The sequence below is a fragment of the Ammospiza caudacuta genome, chromosome 29 (assembly GCF_027887145.1).
Source record: "Ammospiza caudacuta isolate bAmmCau1 chromosome 29, bAmmCau1.pri, whole genome shotgun sequence".
NCBI classification, from domain to species: Eukaryota; Metazoa; Chordata; class Aves; order Passeriformes; family Passerellidae; genus Ammospiza; species Ammospiza caudacuta.
The window spans coordinates 167,891-190,595 of record NC_080621.1 but is presented as its reverse complement, the minus strand read 5'-3'; the positions used below and the strand labels follow the sequence as shown (position 1 = coordinate 190,595).

The following is a 22,705-nucleotide window of genomic DNA, read 5'->3' as shown; positions in this document are numbered from 1 at the left end:
CAGCACGCCCGGCACGGGGCTTGCGCCACACCCAATATGGTGGACTCAGCACCCCATCCTCCCGGTATCCCAGGATCACTTCCGGTGTGCCGGGATCACTTCCGGCCATGGCGCCGAGCGTGGCGGAGCGGCTGCTGGAGCGGCTGGAGCAGGCCGGGGCCCCGGGCGGGCTCTGCAGCCTCGAGGCCGCCGCCCAGCTCGGTGTGGACCACCAGACTCTCGTGGGCGCCGTGAAAAGCCTCCAGGCGCTGGGCGAGGTGCGGGCGGCGGGGCCGGGCGAGCGCGGGGCCGCCCCGGTTACCGGCGGCGGCCGCGCTGATGGCGGTGCCCGGTGCAGGTGATCGAGGCGGAGGCGCGCACGGCCACGCGATGGGAGCTGAGCGCCGAGGGCGAGGAGGTGCTGCGGGACGGCAGCCCCGAGGTGCGGCTGTTCCGGAGCCTGCCCGAGGAGGGGCTGCCGCAGGCCGAGGCCATGGTGGGTACCGGCGGCACCCGGGGCGGCACCGGGGGGCGGCACCGCGCCCCTCACGGTTCGCTGTGTTCCCGCAGAAGCTGCCCGGCGGCTCCTTGGGCTTCAGCAAGGCCATGGCCAACAAGTGGGTGCGCCTCGATAAGGGAGCGGCCGGGGGGCCACGCGTGCTCCGCGCCGTGAGTGACCGGGGGGACTGGGGAGGGGGCACGGGGGGCACCGGGAACCGGGAATGACCCGGGAGGGGGCACGGGGGGCTCCCGGGAAGCGGGAGCGGCCCAAGGGTGGATGGATGGGGGTCCATGAGAACAGGGAGTGCCCTGAGGAGGGGTCTGGGGGTCCCTGGAATACTGGGGGTGGATGTGTGGGGGTCCCTGGAAGGCTGGAGCAGGCTGGGATGGATGGGTGGGGGTCTCTAGAGAGCTGGGGATGGATGGGTGGGGGTCTCTGGAGGGCTGGGGGTGGATGGGTGGGGGTCTCTAGAGAGCTGGGGATGGATGGGTGGGGGTCTCTGGAGGGCTGGGGGTGGATGGGTGGGGGTCTCTAGAGAGCTGGGGATGGATGGGTGGGGGTCTCTGGAGGGCTGGGGATGGACGGGTGGGGGTCTCTAGAGAGCTGGGGATGGATGGGTGGGGGTCTCTGGAGGGCTGGGGTTGGATGGATCGGGGTCTCCCTGAACGAGGATGATCCTGGGGGTGACAAACGGGGGTCGCTGTGAATCAGCCGTGTTTGGGGAGGGGTCTGCTGCCCCCCCATTGTGCCGTGCCCACCCCGGTGCCCCCCCAGGTACCCTCGGTGCAGGACACGGTGCAGGAACACCTGGGCCAGGTGAGGGCCGGGGGGGCCCTGCCCGAGCGGGAGCGCGCTGAGCTCAAGAGGAGGAAGCTGCTGCTGGAAGTGTGAGTGGGGCAGGGAAAATTCACATTTATTGCTCCTGAATTGCACAGTTCTGCTCGTTAATTAGCACTGTGGGTCATTAATTTATCAGTTTTCATTCTGATCCAACTCTGTGAGGTGTTGATTCATCAGTTTCATTCTGATCCCTGCTCTTTACTCCTTTTATTGTCTTTTTTGGCTGGGAATATCTGATTTCTCAGGCTTGTTTTTTATTGAGTGTCTGCTGATTTTTCTGTCCTCGATGTGGCATAAATTTGAGGCCTTTCTGCCTCATTTTCAAACCCTTTTGGTTGCGTTTACAGAAGGTTAATCTCAGCAAAATCAGGATTTCAGTGGTCAATTAAAGGCTCTGTGTAAAACTCACGTGGGCGAAACATTAAATAAAGAAAATTAAGGTGATAATTAATGAAACTAGCATTAATTAAAGCAGCCAGTGGGGCTCTGGTGGTCCCCAATGCCCCCCTTGCCCCCCAGGACCCTCAAGTCCTTCTGGATCCGCAAGGGCAGCGCCTTCAGCACGGCCGTGGCGCGCCCGGAGACCGAGCTCACCCCGGACATGATCGCCACGTAGGTGCTCCCCAAATCCCCCCAGGACCCCCCAAAACCCCCCCCCAGGACCCTGCCCTGACCCCCAGCCCGTCCCGCAGGGGCTCCTGGCGCCGGCTGCCCTTCAAACCCTACAACTTCTCCTCGCTGGGGCTGCCCCCGGCCTGCGGGCACCTGCACCCGCTGCTCAAGGTGCGCTCGGAGCTGCGCCAGATCTTCCTGGAGATGGGGTGAGTGAGTGGGGGGCTCTGGGCGGGGGGCACGGAGCCCACCCACCCGCGGTAACGTGGGGGGACCCCCAGGTTCACAGAGATGCCCACGGATAACTTCGTGGAGAGCTCCTTCTGGAACTTCGACGCGCTCTTCCAGCCGCAGCAGCACCCGGCGCGCGACCAGCACGACACCTTCTTCCTGCTGGGTGGGTGCTGGGGGGCTATGGGGGCCTCCTGGGACCCCCCTGGGACCCCCGTGAGACCCTGTAATCCCCCCCAAATCCCTCTGAAACCCCCAGAGCCCCCCAAGCCCCTGTGCCCACCCCAAATCCCTCTGAACTCCCCTAAATCCCTCTGAGCCCCCAAATCCCTCTGACAAGCCCCCTGAGCCCCCACAAGTGCCCCTCAAAGCCCCCTCCTCACCTTTTTGCCCCCCCCAGACCCCGCCGAAGCCCCCCAGTTGCCCCCCAGCTACTCGTCCAAGGTGAAGAAGGTGCACTCGCAGGGAGGCTACGGCTCACAGGGGTGAGACCCCGACCCCAGGGGCAGTTCAGGGGGGTCCCACGAGTGTCTCCCACCTCCCTGAACCCCCTTTGTGCCCCCCCCCAGGTACAGGTACGAGTGGAAGGTGGAGGAGGCAAAGAAGAACCTGCTGAGGACCCACACCACGTCAGCCAGTGCCCGCGCCCTGTTCCAGCTGGCACAGCAGGTCTGGGGGGTCTGGGCGCTGTTGGGGGGTCTTGGGGGCTTTAAAGGGCCTTGGCAGGGTCTGGGGGTTACATCCATGAGGGAGAACAGAGGGATTTTTGGTGGGAATGAGTGGGATTTGGGGTGTCAGTGGAATTCGGGGCACTCAGAGCAGTGTAGGAGGCTCAGCGTTGTTTGGGGGGCTCAGAAAGACTGAAACAATTTGAGGGGGATCACAGCAGTTCTGGGGCAGTATGGGGGTCCCACCTGCCCCCTCACCCCTCTCCCCAGGAGAAGTTCAGCCCCGTGAAATATTTCTCCATCGACCGCGTGTTCCGCAACGAGAGCCTGGACGCGACGCACCTGGCCGAGTTCCACCAGGTGGAGGGGCTGGTGGCCGACCGGGGGCTCACGCTGGGCCACCTCATGGGCGTCCTGCGGCAGTTCTTCAGCAAGCTGGGTACTCGGGGGGCGCTGGGGAGGCACCCCAGACCCATCTGAGCCTCCCCTGACCCCCGGTGTGCCCGCAGGGATCTCGCAGCTGCGCTTCAAACCCGCCTACAACCCCTACACCGAGCCCAGCATGGAGGTGTTCAGCTACCACGAGGGTGAGGAGGGTTCTCCGTTGGGAGCAGGGGGGTCTGAGCACTCCCCAATATGGGGAGGGGGTCTGTGGGCGTCTCACTTGCCCCCTTCTCCCCTCTAGGGCTGAAGAAGTGGGTGGAGGTGGGGAACTCGGGGGTCTTCCGCCCCGAGCTGCTGCTGCCCATGGGGCTCCCCGAGAACGTCTCGGTCATCGCCTGGGGGCTCTCGCTGGAGCGGTGAGTGGGGGTCTTCTGGGGGGGGCGCCCCTCTGTGGGCCCACCCCACTGACCCCCCATCTTCCCCAGACCCACCATGATCAAATACGGCATCAACAACATCCGCGAGCTCGTGGGGCACCGCGTCAACCTGCAGATGGTCTACGACAGCCCCATGTGCCGCCTGGACGTATGACCTCCCCCTCCCCACACGGGGGTCCCCTCATTTTGGGGAGGGGTCCCCACCCCAAATAAAGCACGGTGTCCTGCAGTGCCTGTGTGTGTGCTGGGGAAAGGAACTGCGTGTTTAGGGGGAGTTTATTGTCACCTTGTGGTGTCGCACGGTGCTGGGGAAGCCGAGATCCGCCCGGGACCCCCGAGATCCACCCGGGACCCCCGGACCCTTCCCACCTTTCCCGCCCTCCCTTTTCGTGCCCGACAATTGGCCCGCGCAGGTGCCAATCACTCCTTGGGGTCCCTTATTGCTCCAATCAGCAGCACCAAAGTGTGAATGGCGGGCGCTGATTGGGCGGCGGCGGTGCCCGCCCAGCAGAGCCCCGTGAGGGCTGTGAGGTGAGGGGCGGCCGAGGGTCCCAGGTACGGCCCCGAACCTACCCCGGGACCCCAGCCCGAACCCACCCCCGGAGCCCGGCTTAGTGTCCCCAGCCCACCCCGGGACCCCGGCCCCAGCTCGAGGCTCCTTCCCCTGCAGCCCCCCGGGGCCGGGATGTCGCGGGAGGAGCCTGAGGGTCCCGAACCGGCGCAGCTGGGTGAGGACGAGCCCCCCGACGAGGAGCCGGACAGGTACCGCCTTCACCTTCACTTTTGGAGTGAAAATGGGGAAAAAAGAGCGGGGAGATGCGACAGGCAGTGAAGGGAGTGGGGACACACGTGTCACCGCGTTAATTAGAGGGTAATTCTCAATTAACGGGACTGGCAGGGCTGCCACAGCGCACAGCCTGTCCCTGTCCTGGTGGCGTGTGACCCTGACAGGGCGCACAGCCCTGATGGGGGTCCTTGTCCTTGTGTGATCCACGGCCTTAATGGGGCAGAAATGTCCCTGATCCGGTCCCCATGGGGTTCATGCCCCTCACACAGTTCGTGTGTGATCCCAGCCCTAATGGGGGTCCCTGTATGATCCATGCCTCTCACATGGGGGTCTCCGTCCCCACGGGCTCCATGCGCTGTCCCCCGCCCCTCCTGATGCTCCCGTGTTCGGGCCGAGGCCGTGCGCGGGGCCAGCGCTGGGTCCCCGCTCCTCGCTGCTGTTCGCCTCGCTGGACGCCGCCGTGGAGGGGCTGCAGCAGCGGGCGCAGGACGCGCTCAGCCGCATCAACAGCGGCCGCGAGGAAGCGCACACGGAGCTGAGCGCCGTCAGGAACAGCCTGCTGCTGAAGGTAAGCCCGGAGCGGTCCCCTCCTTCCCCCCGGGGCGCGGGGGACCGCGTTATTCCGCCCAGTTGGGCGGGACAGGGGAGGCAGAGCCCGGGCATGGAGGCAGCTGCGGAGCCCGGCCGGGGGGAGCGCCCCGAGCCCACGCGGGGGCGGCCGCAGCTGCCTCCGGCCCCGCTTCGAGCGGCCCCCGCTGTCCCCGCGCTGTCCCCCCCTTGTCCCCACGCTGCCCTCGCGCCGGACTCGGTCCCCAGGCCCCCGCGCAGATGGCGGCCCGGCCCGGCAGCTGCGGCCCGCGCTGACCCGCCGCTCGGTGGCCACCGCGACCGGCGCTGCGGCTACCGGGGCGCAGCTGGCGGCGGCCGGGCCAGGCCGGGAGCGGCGCCAGCGCGGGCGGGCGCAGCTGCCCCCCGGCCCCGGGGACGGCGGCCGTGCCAGCGCCGGGACGAGCCGCGGCCCCCGCTCGGGCAGGTCTCGGAGCTGGCGGAGCAGCTGGAGGAGCGGCTCTTCCACCGCTACGGCTTCCACAACGAGCTGATCCAGGAGCGGCTGCGGGCGCTCGGCGAGGTGCTGGAGCGCGTGGAGGAGGTGCAGGCGGAGCTGCGCCGCATCTGCTGCACCGTGGAGGCAGCTTATCAGGAGCTCTGCCTGCAGCCCGAGGACTGAGGGCACCCCCAGACCCGAGCAGGACCCCCAAACCCACCGGGCTGGGCTGAGCTTTGCAAAGGGGCGTTTTGGCCCCAAAGGGCTTTGCTGTTGCTGTTGCTTTTGCTGTTTGGAACAAATAAAGGGCTGAAGCCGACCCAAAAGCTCGATGAGGGGGCTGTGATGGGTTAGGACCCCCCCTCCGAGGGTCCTGGCAGGTTAATTAATGCTGACGAGCAGGGCTGGCATGGAGGGGCTGTCCCACCGTTTATTGGCCACGGGGATGGCGAAGGCACTGGAATGGCACCGGACACAGTGCCCAGCACCAGGGGGGTCCCCTGAGTGACACCGAGTCCTGTCAGTGACACCGAGTCCCACTGGTGACAGCAGGTTTGCTTGGTGGCATTGGGTCCCATCAACAACACAAGTTGTGCTTGGTGACACCAGGTCCCGCCAGTGCCACCAGATTTGCTTGGGGTGACACCGAGTCCCGTTGGTGACACGAGGTCTGGTTGGTGACACCGGCTCCTGTCAGTGACACTGGATCCCTTCTGGGGACACCTGGGTCTGGTTGGTGACGCTGTGTCCTGTCAGTGCCGCCATCGCCTCACATCCCTTCCCACGAGGAGCAGACCCGGTCCCCGCCAGTGCCACCGGTGCCAGCACGTCCCCGCTACATGCCCTTGGCCGGGGCGAAGGCCTGGATGCCGGTGATGGCGCGGCCCAGGATCAGCGCGTGGATGTCGTGGGTGCCTGCGAGGATCACCACACCTCAGTGGGACCCCCCGTGCCCCCGGGGGACCCCCGGGCCCCCTCCCCGCCGTACCCTCGTAGGTGTTGACGGCCTCGAGGTTCATGAGGTGCCGGATGACATGGAACTCATCGCAGATGCCGTTACCCCCCAGCATGTCCCGCGCGTCCCTGGCGATGGCCAGCGCCTTCCCGCACGAGTTCCGCTTCAGCATCGACACCATCTCGGGGGCAGCCCTGCGGGGACACGGATAGGGACACGCTGACCCCCTCCGGACCCCCCGGACCCCCCTTGGGGACAGTGCCACCCACCTGCCCTCGTCCTTGAGGCGGCCAAGCCGCAGGCAGGCGTGCAGCCCCAGCGTGATCTCCGTCACCATGTCGGCCAGCTTCTTCTGCACCAGCTGGTTCCGGGCCAGCGGGCCCCCAAACTGCTTCCTGCGGGGCGGGGCAGGGGGGCACTGAGCTCTGGGGGCTGCTGGGGGGCGGTGGGACCCCCCAAAGCGCCCCCAGCCCCCCGTTACCTGTCCAGCACGTATTGCCGCACCGTCTCCAGACAGGCCTCAGCGGCGCCCAGCGCGCCCCAGGCGATGCCGTAACGGGCCTGGGTGAGGCAGCCGAAGGGGCCCTAGGGGACAGGGGGTGTCACTGGGACCCCCATCCCACCGGGACCCCCTCTGTCCCACCAGGACCCCCCCCATCCCACCGGGGATGCCCTGGCTCACCGCCAGCCCCTCGGCGCCGGGCAGCACGTTCTCCTCGGGCACCTCCACGTCGTCCAGCAGGATCATGCCGGTGGTCGAGGCCCGCAGGGAGAACTTGCCCTCGATTTTGGGGGTGCTGAGCCCGGGGGTGCCGCGCTCCACCAGGAAGCCGCGGACCCGCCCGTCCTCCTCGCAGCGGGCCCACACCACGCACAGGTCGGCTATGGGCGAGTTGGTGATCCTGGGCAAGTCGGGGAGGGTCAATGGGGTGCTCTGGGGGTCCCCCCGTGTCCCCCTCACCCCAATTCGAGGCTCACCAGGTCTTGGAGCCGCGTAGGGTGTAGGTGCCGGCGCTGGGGTTGCGCCGTGCCCGCGTCTCCATCCGCCCCGGGTCACTCCCGTGGTTGGGCTCCGTCAGCCCGAAGCAGCCCACGAGCTCCCCCCGAGCTGGGGAGGGGGCATCAGGGGCACTCCGGGGACCACCAGTGCCCTTGTGCCCCCCACTCCTCCTCCAAACCCCCCCAAAGCCCCTCTGCCCCTTCACCCTGCACCTGCTGAGCTAGGGAAGGGGGCATCAGGAGCACCCCAGGGACCACCACTGCCCTTGTGCCCCCCAATTCTCCTCCAAACCCCCCAAACGCCCCTCTACCCTGCACCCCCGAGCTGGGGAAGGGGCATTAGGGGCACCCAGGAACGCCCCCCAAACGCCCCCCTGAGCTGCCCCTGTCCCTCTGGGGGTCTCACCGAGGCGGGGCAGGAAGTGCTCGCGCTGGGCGGGGGTCCCGTAGGCCCACAGCGGGTACATGACCAGCGAGGATTGCACGCTGAGCACCGAGCGGTAGCTGCTGTCCACCCGCTCCAGCTCCCGCGTCACCAGCCCGTAGCCCACCGACGTGGTGCCCGCACAGCCGTACCCTGTGGGGACCCCCGGGGTCACAGAGGGCACACGGGGACCCCCAGGGTCACACAGGGACCCCCGGGGTCACACAGAGACCCCCGGGTCACACAGGGACCCCCGGGTCAAACAGGGACGCTCAAGGGTCACACAGGGTCACCCAGGACCCCTCAAGGGGCACCCAGGGACCCCCGGGGTCACACAGGACCCCTCAAGGACCCTCTCTTGACACACAGCCCCACCCTGGAGACAGTGCCATCCCCTCAAACCCCCAGTGTCACCCCAAAACTGCCCCCGCAAGCCCCCCGAGTCCCCCCACAGAGCCCCCAGACCCCCTCCCTGACCCCCAATGCTCCCCCAGAGCTGCCCCCCTCCCCTTAGCACCCAGGACCCCGCCTTGTGTCCCCAAACCCCCCCCGAGGGTCCCCACACCCCCTGACCTTGGATGGTGGGGCCCAGCAGCCCCAGTTCTCCCAGTTCGGTCACGATCTCCCGGTCAAACACTAGGGTGACAAGGTGGGGGTCAGGGGGAGCAGTGGGGGGACCCTCTGGTGAATCTGGGGGTCCCCCACACCCCTGTGCCCCCACCCTGGGCCTGCGGGAGGGAAGGAGGGAGAGGATTTGGAGGGTGTTGGGGGGAGTTTTAGGGGGCCAGGGAGTTTTAGGGATACCAAAACTCCCCAATTTTGGCACAGGGGTGAATGGGGGGCTCGGGCAGGTTTGGGGGGGACACTTGGGGACATTGTGGGGCAGCTGTGGTACCATGGTGGGGACCGGCCCTGGGGGCTTCTGGTGGTCTGGGGGCTCTCGGGCTGTACCGGGGGCTCTCAGTCGGTACCGGGGGGGGGTCAGTCGGTACCGGGGGGTGTCGGGCTGCCTGGGCGTGTTTCGGGGGGCGGTTTTTGGGGTACCCTCGTGGCGGTTGGCGTGCAGCACGCGGGGCAGCAGCCGCTCCTGGCAGTATTTGCGCGTCGTGTCCCGCAGCAGCCGCTCCTCGGCGCTCAGCAGCGCCTCCAGCCCCAGCGCGTCCTGCCAGTCGAACGGGGCGGCCACTGGGGGGGGGGGGCGGCACCGGGAGACGGGGGGGTCAGCACCGGGAAATGGGGGGGAGCACCGGGAGATGGGGGGGGTCAGTAACGGGAACTCCCGGTGTCTCCCCCCCGTCGCTGCCAATCCCGGGGGGGGTCCGGCCCTCTCGCCCCCTCCCCACTCACCCTGTGCGCGGGCAGGCCCGGTGCCCCCCCACCGGACACCGCTCCGGGCCGGGCGCGACAGGCGGGCGGCCAAACGCAGCGCCATGGGGGGCTGGGGGCACACAGCGGGTCAGGGACCCCCGGGGGGACCCCAGGCACCCCCAGTTCCCGGCAGAGACCCCCAGGTACCCCCAATTCCCACCAGAGACCCCCTTTGAACGCCCTAATCCCGACAGAGACCCCCCAGTTCCCGGCAGAGACCCCCTCTGAACCCCAATTCCCCCCAGAGACACCCTTTGAACCCCCAATTCCCCCAAATCTCCCTCAAGTCACTCCCGAAACCACCGGGGCCCTCCCTCCTTTGGCACCCCAATTCCCCCGAGCGCTCCTCGAGAGGGCCCCGACCCCCCGAAATCCTCTGCAAACGCCGCCAAGGCCCCCCGGGTGCCCCCCGGTCCCCCCGGACCGTTCGGGTTCAGCGGCGGCGAACGGACCCGGTAGCGCCGTGACGTCACGGGGGGTGGGGGGGGCGTGGCGGGGGCGCGGCGGGAAAACGCCGAGTTTAACCCGTGAGTGCCCGGGCTCGGGGATGGAGGGGGGGTCCCGGGGCCGTGACACGCCCAAACCCCTCCCGGGGGTCCCGGGGCCGAGACGAGTGTCCCCTCCCGGTGTCCCCCCACCCCCGGTGTCCCCCCGGTGTCCCCCCGAAGCACGGCCGGGGCTCGGTGCTGTACAGCCTTTATTGGTCCCCGGGGTCCCCCCGGCCCCCCCGGCCCGGGGGGCGTTTGCATAGCGAGAACGGGGGGGGAGGGGGGGGGAACTGTGATGATGTCACGGGGGGGATGGTGATGTCACCGGCTTGGCTGGCCCTCGGGTGACGTCAGCACCGGGTGGAAACCGGGCGTAGCACCCCCCCCCCCAAGTTCGGGTGTCACTGCAGGTTTGACGTCACCGCCCTCACACCTTCAGTGACGTCACGGCTGTGATGTCACCACTCGAAATCCAGTCGGTGATGCCACGGCCGTGACATCATCGATTCCGCATCAGCCGTGACGTCAGCATCCCCTTCCCCGAGTGACATCAGAGCAGCGCCCGTGCCCCTCCCGTGATATGGGTGCTATGACGTCATCGCCGCCGCTCTGACGTCAACACCGGGAGCCAAAACCGGGGGCAAACCGGAGACCGGGGATGGGAGGGATTGTCCGGGTCAATGACATCACACCGGGGGGGTGCCGGGTCGGTGACGTCACACGGTGGGGGGGGGATGTCACAGTATTAACCCTTGGCATACGCGGGGAGGGGCCGGGGGGCCGCGACCCCCGCATGCCTGGGGGTCCCGGGGTGCGCCCCCCTATTTACAACCGGGGCTCCGGGGCGGGGGCGCTCGGGTCAAGCTCAGCGCCCGGGGGGGCCCGCGGCGCCGCGGGGGTCCCCGGGGGTCGCACCGGGCCCCACCACCACGATGGGCACCGGCGCCGCCGCCCCGCGCTCGTGCTCCTGCACCGGGCTCAGCGCCTTGGGCGGGCCCCGCGCGCCCCGCTCGGGCTCCTCCGCTCCCGGCGGCGGCGGCGGCGGCTCCGGCCCGGGCGGGCCCCCGAGCAGCAGCGGCAGCTCCTGCCGGCCCAGGCGGCGCGCGGGGCCCGCGGGCGGCGGCGGCGGCGGCGGCTCGGCCGGGCCCTCGCCGTCCCACTCGGCCAAGCTCTGCAGCGGCGGCTCGGCCGGGAAGTCCTTGCGGGGCGGCTCCAGCCCCAGCTTGCGGGGCGGCCCCGGCGCCGCCTTCTCGGGCAGCCCGCGGCGGGCGAGGCGCGGCGACTCGGCGGCCTTGGGGTGCAGCTTGGCGGGGAAGGCGGGCGGCGAGGCGGCGGGCGGCGAGGGCGTGTGCGCGAGCGGCGAGAGCGGGATGCTGCCGGCGGAGCGGCACCGCGCCGCCCGGTACTGCCGCTGCAGCTTCGGCGACAGCCCCTGCAGCGAGCTCGGCCGCAGGTGCGGCCCCGCCGGCGACGGGGGAGCGCTGGAGCCCGGAGAGCTGCTGGGCGGGGAGGCCCCTGCGCGGAACGGGGTCAGGGCGCGGGGAACGGCACCGGGCATTGAGCACCGGGAACCGGGCACCGCGCCCCGTTCCCGTGACCACGCCCCGTTCCCAAGCCCCCGCCCCTTTCCCGGTACAGCCCGCCCCCGTTGCCCCGCCCCTGCCCTCGGCCCCGCCCCTTACCGGGTTCGCGTGCCCGCGCGTGCGTGGGGGAGGCGGGCAGAGAGTCGGAGGAGGAGAGCGAGCGGCTCAGTGACGTCAGCGAGCGGCTCGTGTGCAGCAGCGAGGCCTGGCGCGCCAGGTGCCGGAACAGCGCGCTGCGCCGCCTGGCGGCCGGGAGGACCGTCAGCACCCGGGGCCCCCCGGTGCCCCCCGGAGCCCCCCGGAGCTCCCCGTGCCCCCCGAGCCCCGTGCCCACCTCTCGTGGCCGCTCCCGGTGCCCCCCCGCCGGTTCCTCCGGGCCATCTTGGCGCGGGCGCTGCGGCGCCGCGCGGGGCCCAGGCGGATCGAGGTGTTCTCCAGCGGCGTCGTTGTCACCAGCACCTTGGTCCCGCTCTGCGCGACAGCGGGTCACGGAGGGGACCCCCCAACATCCCCCCCCGCACCGAGGCTCACTCCCTGGTCGTGGCTGACCTGCCATGACCCTGCCGTGACCCATAAGCCCCCAAACCTCTGACCCCGGTGCCCCCCGGTGCCCTCACCTTGAGGATGAGCTCCACCACCTCGGTGTGCACCAGCCCGTGCACCGGCTCTCCGTTCACGTGCGTGATGAGATCCCCCGCGCACAGCCCGGCCTCCTGCGCGGGGCCGCCCTCCTCCACGTGCTGCGCCCCAAAAACCGGGGTCACCCACAGGGAACCGGACCCCCGGACCCCCTCTGTGTCCCCCAAACCGGGGTCACCCACGGGGCACCGCGGATGGGACCTCTGTGTCCTCCCCGTGTCCCTCCGGTGTCCCCATGTCACCCCCTGTGTCATCCCATGTCCCCATGTCACCCCGTGTCCCCGCATCACCCTCGATGTCCCTGGTGTCGCCGAGTCACCCTCTGTGTCCCCACCCGTGTCCCCACAGTCCCTGACCCAGACGACGTGGTGCACGCTGTACACGTCGCTGCTGTCCTGTGTCCCCATGTCCCCTGTGTCCCCATGACCCCATGTCCCCTGTGTCACCCCCATGTCCCCAGTGTCCCCAGTGTCCCCTGTGTCCCCATGTCCCCAGTGTCACCCCCACGTCCCCTCGCGTCCCTGACCCAGACGACGTGGTGCACGCTGTACACGTCGCTGTCGCCCAGGTACACGCGGATGGCTCTCAGGGTGAAGCCGAACTTCTTGCCGGGCCGGGGGATGGCGATGGGCGAGCGCGGCGGCGCCGCCACGGCCGGGGCGAGCTCGCGGCCCGGGGACGAGTCCCGGGATGAGGGGTCCGAGGAGAGCGAGCGCGGCGACATCGGGCTGCCCAGGGGGGACGAGCCGGGCGCCTCCCCTGCGCCCCCGGAGACCGCTGAGACCACACGGGACCGGGGACACCCCACAAAACCCCCTGGGAGACCCCCAGACCCTCCCGCGGGACCTGGGACACCCCACCCGTGGGACTGGGGACACTCCCGGAACCGAGGACACCCCACAAAACCCCGTGGGAGACCCCCAGAGCCTGCCGAACCCCAGAGACGGCCGAGCGACACCCCAAAACCCCCCCGGAGACCCCAGAGTCCCTCCACGGCACCGCGGAGACCCCAAATGCACGGGGTCGGGGGTCCCAACACCCACAGAACACCCCAAGGGAGACCCCCAGACCCCTCCCGTGGGGACTCGGGGGGCTGCAGGGGTCCCCGGGTGTTTGGGTCCCTTTCAGGAGGGTCCTTTAGGGGGGTCCCGGGTGGATTTGGATTCCTGGGGAGGGTCCCGGATGGATGTGGGCTCCCGGGGGGATTTGGGCTCCCTTGGGGGCTCCCGGGGGGATTTGGGCTCTCTTTGGGGGCTCCCGGGTGTATTTGGGCTCCCCGGGGGGATTTGTGCTCCCTTTGGGGGTCCCGGGGTGTCACCCACCGCTGGGGATGATGACGGACAGCGCCGTGGCCGACGCCGACTTGGTGACCTTGCCGGGGGCGCGGGGGCTCCGTTTGTCCCCGCCGGGCTCGGCGGGAGCGACCCCCGGGTGCCGCGGGCGCCGCAGCCCCAGCTCGGTGCGGGCCGGGGGCGGCTCCGGGCCCCGCGGGGCTCGCTCCGCTACCGGGGGGACACAGGGGCGGTGAAGGGACCGGGGCACACCGGAGACCCCTCCCCACGCTCCGGGACCCCTCCCCACCTTCTCAACGCACACCGGAGACCCCTCCCCACCCTCCCGGGACTGCTCCCCGCGCTCCCGGCACTCACCCGGCGGTTCCTCGGGGGTCCCGTCCGCGGCTCCGTTGCGGGGGGGGCTCGGCCGTTCCTCGGGCGGGGGTCGCGGCTCCAGCAGCGCCGAGAAGCGGCGGCGCGCGCCCGGGGGGGGGCTGCCCTCGCCCTCGGGGGGCGGCGGCGCCCCCCCCTCACCGGCACCGGCACCGGCCGAGCGGTGCTTCCTGCGGGGACGCGGCGGGGCGGGGGTCAGGGAGCCCTGGGACCCCTCCGGGACCCCCCGGGACCCCCCGGGCCCCCCATGCACGCACAGCTCCGGCGATCCGGTTCTCCAGCCGCGCTCCCGGGTGAACCCGTCCCGTCTCCCCTCGTCCCGCGGGCGCCCCTTGGCCTTGGGCTCCTGCGAGAGCTGCTCCAGGCTGCTGTACACCTGCGGGAGGGCAGCGATCACACCTGGGCACACCTGGGCACACCTGGGCACACCTGGGCACACCTGGCCCCGCCCCACCTTGCTGAAGCGCGGCGAGCAGGACGAGAACTGCCGGATCTCCACGGGCTCGTCCTCGGTCGTGTCCTCGTCCTCGTACGACGTCACGTGGGGGTACCTGTCCGACCGGGCTGGGGGGGGCACGGGTGTGTGAGGGGGGTCAGGCGTGAGGGGGGGTTCTTAGAGCAACCTCGAGGGAGGAGAGACCCCTGGGAGGGGCTGGGGGTCCCGGGATGTTCCAGGGGTTTCTGGGGGGTTCTGGGGGGGGTCCCAGGATGTTCCAGGGGATTCTCGGGGTCCCAAAATATTCCCGGAGGGTCTCGGGGTGTTCCAGGGGGTCCCAGGATCTTCCAGGGGGATCTGGGGGGTTCTGGGATGTCCCAGGTTGTTCTGGGGGGGTCCCAGGATGTTCCAGGGGGTCCCAGGGAGGAGCCAGGGCTGATCCAAGGGGAGTCCCAGGGATGTCCCCAAGGGGTGGTCCCGTGGCAGGTCTGGGGTTCCCGTGGCGGTCCCGGGGGTCCCTCCCTCGCTCACTGTCGAAGTAGCTCGTGTCCTCCTCGGACTCGAGGTGCGGCACGAACTCGGCTTTCTGCCGCAGCAGCCCCGTCCAGTCCAGGGTGGCGAAGAACCCGTGAGCCTTCACCTCCTGCGCGCCCCCTGCGCGGCACGGCCCGTCACGGGGGGGATTTGGGGGGTACCGGGGGGGATTCGGGGGGTCCCGGGTGGTCCCGGGGGTCTCACCTGCCCCCAGGCGCCGCAGCGGGTCCGGCTGCAGCAGGCACGAGATGAGGTGCTGAGCATCCGGGGGCAGCGCCTCGTCCCCCTCCGGCCACAGGATCTCATCTGGGGGGACACGGGGGGACACGGGGGGGACAGGGAGGGACACGGAGGGGATACGGAAGGAACATGGGGGGACACAGAGGCAACACGGGGGGACAGCTGAGCACCGTACCTGAGATCACCTGCCCTGTGTGTCCCTTGTCCCCTATCACACCTGAGATCACCTGCCCCGTGTCCCCCCCGTGTCCCGTGTCCGTACCTGAGATCACCTGCCCGAAGAGCTCCTCGGGGGTGTCCCCGAAGAAGGGCACGCAGCCCACCAGGAACTCGTAGAGGACGATGCCCATGGCCCACCAGTCCACGGGCTTGCCGTAGCCCTGGCGCAGGATCACCTCGGGGGCGATGTACTCGGGGGTGCCGCACACCTGGGGACACGGGGGGACAGGTAGGGACAGGTGGGCTCAGCGAGGGACACATCCCTGAGCTGCTGCAGACACACCCTGCTCTGCTGGTCCCACCCCTGGCACATCTGAGTGCAGATGGGCACACCTAGGCACACACCTGGGCCTACCTGAGCACGCACCTGTCACACCTGGCACGCACCTGCTTGTCGCGGAACTCGCGCGCGTCCTTCTCCATGTGCCCCTCGTACAGGTTGGTGGTCAGGCTCATCAGCCCCATCTTGGAGAGCCCGAAATCCGTCAGCTTCACGTGGCCCAGAGACGTGATCAGGAGGCTGCAGGTGAGGGGCGGGGCCGGGTGAGCAGGGCAGGGCCCAGGTGGGCGGGGCAGGTCCCAGGTGAGTTGGGCGGGGCCCAGGTGAATGGGGCGGGGCTCAGGTGAGGGGCGGGGCCGGGTGAGCAGCGCGGGGCCCAGGTGGGCGGGGCAGGTCCCAGGTGAGTTGGGCGGGGCCCAGGTGAATGGGGCGGGGCTCAGGTGAGGGGCGGGGCCGGGTGAGTAGGGCGGGGCCCAGGTGGGCGGGGCAGGTCCCAGGTGAGTTGGGCGGTGCCCAGGTGACTCCCCCAGCCCCCCAGGCTCACTTGTCGGGTTTGAGGTCGCGGTGCACGATGCCGTAGGTGTGCAGGTACTCCAGTGCCAGCACGGTCTCGGCGAAGTAGAGCCGGGCCAGCTCCAGGGGCAGCGCCCCGATGTGCTTGAGCAGCGTGGCACAGTCACCGCCTGGGGACATTGGGGACATCGGGGACGTCAGGGATATCGGGGATATCGGGGAGATTGGGGGACAGGGGGACATGGGGGAGACTGGGGACAGATGGCAGATGTGGGGGACAGCGGGGAGCATGAGCACATGGGGTGGGGCATGGGGACAACTGTTACCGCAATACCCAGCCCCATGTCCCCATATCGCGACTCCCTGCCCCATATCGCGACTCCTGGCCGCTGTCGCCGCACCTTCCACGTACTCCATGACCATGCAGAGGTGGCGGCGGGTCTGGAAGGAGCAGAACATGCTGACCACGAAGGGGTTCTCGGCGAAGGTGAGGATGTCGCGCTCCACGAAGGCCTGGTGCACCTGGTTCCGCAGCAGCAGGTTCTGCTTGTTGATCTTCTTCATGGCGAAGCGCTGCCGCGTGGCCGTGTGCCGCACCAGGTACACCGCCCTGCCATGGGGGAGGACAGGTGAGGGTGGGACAGGTGAGGGTGGGACAGGTGAGGGTGCGACCACCGGGACCCCCGAAACCTCCCGGAAATCCTCCCGGTATCATCGGTACACTGGTACACTGGTACACCGCGCTGCCGCGTGGCCGTGTGCCGCACCAGGTACACAGCCCTGCCATGGCACAGGTGAGGGTGGGACCACCCAGGATCACCAGGACCTCCCCAGGACCCCCCCCGGGACCCCCGGGACCCCCCTCACCCATAGGCGCCGTTGCTGATCAGTTTGATGGTCTCGAAGTCGTTCTCACCTGGCGGCTCCTTGGGCCGGGGGGCGGCAGCGCGGCCCTGGGGGGGACAGGTGACATTGGGGAGACAGGTGACATCATGGGGGGGGTCAGGTGACATCATTAAGGGGGGACACTGGGGGGACACGGGGGTGGCAGCGCCCACCTCAGCCCCCTCCTCAGGCTCCGGCGTGTTGGTGCCGCTGCTGTCGGGCTCCTCCAGGTGCAGCATGTCTGGGGGGCACAGGTGTGGCACAGGTGTGTGTGGGGACAGGGGGAGAACACAGGTGTGTGTGTGGGGACACCAGGGTCACAGGTGTGCCCCCCCTTACCTGCCTGTGTCCCCACACCTCTCCTGAACCCCCCCACTCCACACCTGTCCCGCCATACCTATCCCCCCACACCTGTCCCCATCCCCCCGTACCTGTGCGCGCCCCCCGGGCCCGGCCCAGCTGCCTCAGCAGGTACCGGGGGGTGTCGGCTCGCAGGGGCCCCTCGGCCCGGCCCAGCAGCTGCGACAGCCCCGCGGGGTCAAACTCCTGCCGACAGGTGAGAGAGAGACAGGTGAGACAGGGACAGGTGAGGGTGACACAGGTGAGGGGGGCACAGGTGAAGGGACAGGTGAGGGTGGCACAGGTGAGGGTGACACAGGTGAGGCCCTCACCAGGCACTCGAGCAGGCGTGCGGGGCGGGAGATGATGATGAGGAGCCGCTTCACCAGCTGGGTGATGAAGGCCACCTCCTCTGACTCGGAGCGCTCGTAGGCCTGGGGGGACATTGGGGGGTCAGGGGGGACATTGGGGGCCCAGGGGACATTGGGGGGCCCAGGGGACACTGGGGGCATGCCTCAAGTTCGTGCTGAGCCCCATCGGGTCCCTTGGGTCCCCACCGTCCCCATTGTCCCCCACTGTCCCCCTTTGTCCCCCCCTGTCTCCCCCATGTCCTCAGCTGTCCCCAGGTGTCCCCATTGTCCCCGTGTCCCCTCACGTCCTGCAGCAGCCTCTCCATGCTCTCCTGCAGCTCGCAGAAGTATCCCGCCGTGATGAGGCCGTGCCGGGCCGTGGCCAGGCAGTCCCGGGCCAGCTCTGCCAGCTGGTGCTGGATGAAGCTCAGGGCGCCGTCGGCCAGGGGGGTCCCACCGGGGCCGCAGCCCCGCACAAACTCCTCCAGGCGCTCCTGCATCTGCGCCGTGGCCTGGGAGAGACCAGAGACCCCATAGTGAACCCATGGCAAACCCATGGTGATCCTATAGCAACTCCACAGTGAACCCATGGCAAACCCATGGTGATCCTATAGCAATTCCATAGTGAACCCATGGCAAACCCATGGTGATCCTATAGCAATTCCACAGTGAACCCATGGTAAACCCATAGTGATCCTATAGCAACTCCACAGTGAACCCATGGCAAACCCATGGTGATCCTATAGCAACTCCACAGTGAACCCATGGTAAACCCATAGTGATCCTATAGCAACTCCACAGTGAACCCATGGCAAACCCATGGTGATCCTATAGCAAGCCCAGACCCCACCATGAACCCACAGTGAACTCCTGCAGGCGCTCCTGCATCTGCGCCGCGGCCTGGGAGGGACCAGAGCCCATGGTGGGCCCACGGTGATCCCAGGGTGAGCCCATAGTGACCCCAGACCCCGTAGTGAACCCACAGTGAACCCGTGGTGACCCCACCATGGCCACCCAAACTGACCCCATAGCAATCCCATAGCGACCCCGTGGCACCCCAGACCCAGGGTGACCCAAACTGACCCCACAGTGACCCGATGGGGACCCCATGGTACCCTGATACCCCACAGAGCCGCCATGGCCACCCCACAGCCCCCCAGAGACCCCATAACCGCCCCCATGGCTGCCCCACAGCCACCCACAACCCCCCTCCCGGGGCAGCCCACACCCCCCAGGTGCCCCCAGCCCCACCTTGGGGAACCTCTCCTTGTACACATGGTTCATCATCACGATCTCGTTGTCATGGGACGAGGGCGAGCGCCCGGGGCTGGGAGAAGAGGGGCACAGCTGGCGCCAGCAGGACCCCTGATGTTCCACCCCTCAGGACCCCCAGGGCCCCCCCATTCCACCCCACAACGGCCACGGGGTCACCCCTGTGTTCCCCGAGTTTGGGTGAGCCCCAAATCCCGTCCACTCCCTAAATCCAGGGTGTCCCTCTGCTGTCCCCCCATCCCCACAGTGACACCCCAAATCTCCCCCATTTTGACCCAAATCCCTCCCATTTCCCTCCCAAATCTCCCCCACCATTTCCCCCAAATTCGCCCATTTCCCCCCCAAATCCTCCATAAAATCCCCCTCAATTCCCCCCCAAATCTCTCCCCCAACTTGCCCCCCAAAACCCCCTCACAATCCCCCCCAAATCCCCCTAATTTCCCCCCATTTCCCCCCCAGCGCCCCCTCCCCGTGCCCGCGGGTCCCGTGCCCCACCTGAGGCTGCGGGAGCGGGGTCTGGGGGCGGCCGCGCCCCCCCGGGCCCCCCCATCCTCCTCGGCGAGGCTCTCGGAGCTGCCGAAGTGGCGGGACAGGAACCGCAGCTCCTCGGCCGTGGGCTGCGCCGGCAGCTGGTGCAGCCGCTCCTGCGACGAGCACGACGACTGCGGGGCAGCCGGGGGTCAGCGCACACCGGGACCCCCAAAATCGCACCCGGGACCCCCAAATCCCCCTTGACCCCCAGGTCAGCCCACCGGGACCCCCAAATCACCTCTGGCCCCCGGCTCAGCTCACCCAGGGACCCTCAAATACACCCCGGGACCCCCAAATGTCCCCTGACCCCACAGACCCCTGGGGTCACCCCCGAGCCTACTCCGAGACCCCCAAATCACCTCCGGGACCCTCAGGTGTCCACCCCAGGACCCCCCAAATTCCCCCTGACCCCCATGTCACCCCCAGCCCCTTTTGGACCCCCCTCGCCCCCGGCCCCCCCAGACCCAGCAGAGGCCCCAAAGCTCCCGGGGGGCTCCGGGGGTCGCGCCCCCCTCACCGAGACGGTGGAGCTGGGGGTGTTGGTGCCATAGCCCGAGGAGGGCAGCGAGGCCAGCGACCAGCGGCGCCCGTCCGCCCTGCGGGGAGAGGGGCAGGATAACCCGGGACAGACCGGGACAGACCGGGATAAACCGGGATAGCAACGGGACAGCCCCGGGATACACCGGGATACACCGGGACAGACCGGGATAAACCGGGATACACCGGGGCACCCCCAGGATACCCCCCCGGACAGCCCGAGACAGACCGGGACAGAGCCGGGACAGCCCAGGGATACCCAGGCACAGCCCGGGACAAACCGGCACAGACCCGGCACAGCCCGGGGACCCCCCCGGACACCCCCAGAGCACTGGGGACACCCTCGGACATTGCGGACACCCCCCGGAATTTTGGGACACCTCCGGACCCTGAGGTTGTCCCCGAGCCCCCCGCCCAGCCCCCGGTGTCCCCCCGGTTTCCCCGGTGCCCCCCTCACCGGCGGGACGCTCCGAACGAGAAGTGCGCGGGGGCGCTCGGGGAGAAGTTCCTGGGGCTGTCCTGGGGGCTCGTACCTGGGCACAGGTGCGGTGACGTCACCGCCCCGCCCCGACAGGCCATGCCCCCTCCCCGCGGGTGGGCGGGGCCAAGCGAGTGGGACCCACCCCGGGAGAAAGGGGGGGGGGGCAGGAGGGACCCCAAGGGTGGGGAGGGGTCCCCAAAGATCATGGGGGGGTCTGGGGGGCTCCTAGAAGTTTGGGGTCGCTGGGGGCACTTTGGGGGGGCTGGGGGGATTTGGGGACACCAGAGAGGGGCTGGGGACACCTGGGGGGGTTTGGGGACACCCGGGGGGGGTCAGGGGGCTCAGGTGGGTTTGGGGACATCCGGGGGCGGTCGGGCACACCCGGGGTGGGTCGGGGGTCCCCAGAGGGGGTCGGGGGGCTCCGGGGGTCGCGGGGGTCTCACCGATGTGTCCGGGCAGCGGCGAGTGCGGCCGCGGCAGGGTGGGGGAGGTGCTGGTCAGGATCAGGCTCTTCCGGTTGCTCGTGCGGCAGCTGGGGGGGGGCGGGGGGGGGGGTCAGGACCCCCCGGGACCCCTCCCCAAACAGGGACCCCCCCCCTCACACAGGGACCCTTCCCCCCAACGTCACCGGGCTGGGGAAGGGGGCGCTCAAAGCCCCCACCCCAAAATAATAAAGGGGGGATAACGGGGGGGGGGGAGGGGGAGACAGCGGCCGGGGGGGCTCGGGGGAGGATGAGGAGGGAGAGGGAGGGGGAGGAAGGACGGGGGGGGGGTGAGGATGCGGATGGGGATGAGGATGAGGATGGAAGGGGAGCGAGCATGGGGATGAAGGAGGGAGAGGATGAAGGATGAGGATGGAGATGGAGGATGAGGATGGACACGGAGGATGAGGATAGGCACAGGATGAAAATGAGGATGAGGACGGACATGGAGGCTGACGACGAGGATGAGGCTGAGGATGAGGATGGGCATGGAGGATGAGGATGGAGATGGGGATGAAGGATGAGGATGGACATGAAGGATGAGGATGGAGATGAGGCTGAGGCTGGCGCGGGAGGAAGGCCGGGCCGCTGCCCGGTACCTCTTGGAGCGGCGGAACATGCTGCCGCTGCCGTTGCTGCCGCTGCCGTTGCTGCCGCTGCCCGCCGGGACCGGCATCGGGGGCTCCGGGGGGGCTCCGGGGCGGCGGCGGGGCGGGGGGGCGGGGGGGGCCGCGGCGGCTGCAGTGGGCGGGGCCGGGGCGGGGCCGGGGCGGGGCCGGGGCGGGGCCGGGTGACGCAGTGGGTGGGGGGCGCGGGGGGGTCTCACCTGCTGCTCTTCCGCGGCAGCGGCAGCTCCTTCTGCAATAACGGGGGAACGGCTGGGGAGCGGCGCCGGTACCGGACCGGCCCCGGGGGGGCTCCGTACCCCCCGCCCGCTGACCGAACTCCCCGGACACCCCCGGGCCCGCAGCGCCCTCCGGTACCGGGCCCGCATCGCCCCCCCCGCCCCCGGTGACGGCCGCGCCCGGAGCGACCTTCCCGGTACCGGCCCCGCCCGCCCGGTACCGCCCTGCCCTGCCCTGCCCCCCCTGCGGAACGGCCTGCGGTGCCCGGTGCCGATCCGATCCCTCCGGTACCGATCCCCGCCAGCTCCGATATCCCCCGGTACCGATCCCCGCATCCTCCGGTGCCGACATCCCGCCCGGTACCGACCCCCTCCCGGTAACCGTTACTGCCCGGTACGGACACCCCGCTCCCGAACCCGGTACCGATTGCCCCCGTTCCGATACCGGTACCGGCGCCGCCATCCCCGGTTCCCTCAATAACAACCTCCCCCCCCTCCCTCCCGTTACCTGCAGCCGCCGCCGCCGGATCACGCCCGAATCGTCCATGGCGCCGCTCCCGGTTCCGGTACCGGTTCCGGTACCGGGGGGGGGTCCCGGCCTCGCTGCCCCCCCCGCAGCCCCCGGTACCCGCAGCCCCCCCCTTTTTTTCAGCCGCCCTCCGCCATCGCCCGGGACCCCCGGGAGGCCCCGCCCAGGCCCCGCCTTAAGCTCCGCCCCCAGAGCCGCGCCCTGGCCACGCCCCGACCACGCCCAGCCCCGAGGGCGCCCCCCAGCGGCGGGGCCCGGTCCCGGTGCCCCCCCCGCCCCTCCCGGTGCCGCTGTCCGCGGTGCTGAACGGGGAAGGGGCGGGGTCCGCACCCCCCCCGGTGGTGAAACCCCCCCCAAAACCGGCCCCGAACGGGGGGGATTGGGGGGCTCAGAGACCCTCGGGGGCGTTTTGGGGGGCTCGGAGACCCCCGGTGACCTCCCCGGTTTGTCCCCCCCCCGGTCATTCCCTAATCCCGGGATTGAGGCCACGGCGCTCTCCAGAGCTGATTAACCCGGGGGGGGCACCTGGGCTTCCCCCCCACCCCCAAAACCTCCCCCAGCCAGGGGGTCCCTGTGCCGCCCGCCCCAGCCCCAACATGACCAGAAAAAAAGAGATTTGGGGTAT

At 69.6% G+C, this 22,705-nt stretch overlaps 4 protein-coding genes across 5 annotated transcripts; 2 read left to right on the top strand and 2 right to left on the bottom strand.

The window, feature by feature from the left end:
* The first annotated feature begins 77 nt into the window (after nucleotides 1-77).
* FARSA (phenylalanyl-tRNA synthetase subunit alpha) lies at nucleotides 78-3,882 on the top strand. The gene is made up of 13 exons (XM_058821474.1): nucleotides 78-257; nucleotides 338-475; nucleotides 550-648; nucleotides 1,256-1,368; nucleotides 1,841-1,933; nucleotides 2,014-2,142; nucleotides 2,215-2,330; nucleotides 2,565-2,649; nucleotides 2,734-2,833; nucleotides 3,103-3,271; nucleotides 3,342-3,419; nucleotides 3,518-3,632; nucleotides 3,702-3,882. Exons 1-13 carry the CDS (start codon nucleotides 108-110, stop codon nucleotides 3,805-3,807), a joined length of 1,491 nt encoding a protein of 496 aa, XP_058677457.1. The 5' UTR covers nucleotides 78-107; the 3' UTR covers nucleotides 3,808-3,882.
* Nucleotides 3,883-4,338: 456 nt separating this feature from the next.
* SYCE2 (synaptonemal complex central element protein 2) lies at nucleotides 4,339-5,668 on the top strand. The gene is made up of 3 exons (XM_058821344.1): nucleotides 4,339-4,415; nucleotides 4,837-5,008; nucleotides 5,474-5,668. The coding sequence occupies exons 1-3, from the start codon at nucleotides 4,339-4,341 to the stop codon at nucleotides 5,666-5,668; spliced, it is 444 nt and encodes a 147-aa protein (XP_058677327.1).
* A 226-nt stretch (nucleotides 5,669-5,894) lies between these two features.
* On the bottom strand, nucleotides 5,895-9,685 carry GCDH (glutaryl-CoA dehydrogenase). Of its 2 annotated transcripts, none has more exons than XM_058821468.1 (11): nucleotides 9,656-9,685; nucleotides 9,211-9,301; nucleotides 8,908-9,048; nucleotides 8,437-8,499; nucleotides 7,846-8,016; nucleotides 7,419-7,548; nucleotides 7,123-7,342; nucleotides 6,922-7,025; nucleotides 6,710-6,835; nucleotides 6,474-6,634; nucleotides 5,895-6,400 (listed from the first exon to the last, which is right to left on the bottom strand). In XM_058821468.1, exons 2-11 carry the CDS (start codon nucleotides 9,293-9,295, stop codon nucleotides 6,321-6,323), a joined length of 1,281 nt encoding a protein of 426 aa, XP_058677451.1. In that variant the 5' UTR covers nucleotides 9,296-9,301; nucleotides 9,656-9,685; the 3' UTR covers nucleotides 5,895-6,320. The 2 variants fall into 2 exon arrangements, with proteins under 2 accessions (XP_058677451.1, XP_058677452.1); XM_058821469.1 differs by having other exon boundaries at nucleotides 9,595-9,673.
* Nucleotides 9,686-10,584: 899 nt separating this feature from the next.
* MAST1 (microtubule associated serine/threonine kinase 1) lies at nucleotides 10,585-22,117 on the bottom strand. The gene is given in 28 exon segments (XM_058821343.1): nucleotides 10,585-11,248; nucleotides 11,250-11,274; nucleotides 11,399-11,544; nucleotides 11,637-11,773; nucleotides 11,920-12,042; nucleotides 12,468-12,700; nucleotides 13,264-13,443; nucleotides 13,591-13,778; nucleotides 13,866-13,984; nucleotides 14,063-14,172; nucleotides 14,576-14,698; nucleotides 14,783-14,884; nucleotides 15,081-15,246; nucleotides 15,425-15,557; nucleotides 15,862-16,000; nucleotides 16,232-16,440; nucleotides 16,698-16,783; nucleotides 16,889-16,956; nucleotides 17,147-17,261; nucleotides 17,387-17,488; nucleotides 17,710-17,916; nucleotides 18,656-18,731; nucleotides 19,172-19,338; nucleotides 19,725-19,803; nucleotides 20,202-20,277; nucleotides 20,669-20,757; nucleotides 21,534-21,565; nucleotides 22,060-22,117. Coding segments are annotated over 28 exon segments (3,933 nt in total). The 5' UTR covers nucleotides 22,099-22,117.
* Nucleotides 22,118-22,705: the final 588 nt, after the last annotated feature.

What these genes read in the sequence shown, in the direction of transcription:
- SYCE2 (XM_058821344.1), top strand. Translation starts at nt 4,339, where the DNA reads ATGTCGCGGGAGGAGCCTGAGGGTCCCGAACCGGCGCAGCTGGGTGAG. An exon ending in CCCGACGAGGAGCCGGACAG is followed by an intron (nt 4,416 to 4,836) that starts GTACCGCCTTCA and finishes GTTCGGGCCGAG; the next exon opens with GCCGTGCGCGGGGCCAGCGC. An exon ending in GGAACAGCCTGCTGCTGAAG is followed by an intron (nt 5,009 to 5,473) that starts GTAAGCCCGGAG and finishes CCGCTCGGGCAG; the next exon opens with GTCTCGGAGCTGGCGGAGCA.
- FARSA (XM_058821474.1), top strand. Translation starts at nt 108, where the DNA reads ATGGCGCCGAGCGTGGCGGAGCGGCTGCTGGAGCGGCTGGAGCAGGCC. An exon ending in TGCCGCAGGCCGAGGCCATG is followed by an intron (nt 476 to 549) that starts GTGGGTACCGGC and finishes GTGTTCCCGCAG; the next exon opens with AAGCTGCCCGGCGGCTCCTT. An exon ending in GGAGGCTACGGCTCACAGGG is followed by an intron (nt 2,650 to 2,733) that starts GTGAGACCCCGA and finishes GCCCCCCCCCAG; the next exon opens with GTACAGGTACGAGTGGAAGG.
- GCDH (XM_058821468.1), bottom strand. Translation starts at nt 9,295, where the DNA reads ATGGCGCTGCGTTTGGCCGCCCGCCTGTCGCGCCCGGCCCGGAGCGGT. An exon ending in CCGGCGCCGAGGGGCTGGCG is followed by an intron (nt 7,026 to 7,122) that starts GTGAGCCAGGGC and finishes CCTGTCCCCTAG; the next exon opens with GGCCCCTTCGGCTGCCTCAC. An exon ending in CGCCTCAAGGACGAGGGCAG is followed by an intron (nt 6,635 to 6,709) that starts GTGGGTGGCACT and finishes GTGTCCCCGCAG; the next exon opens with GGCTGCCCCCGAGATGGTGT.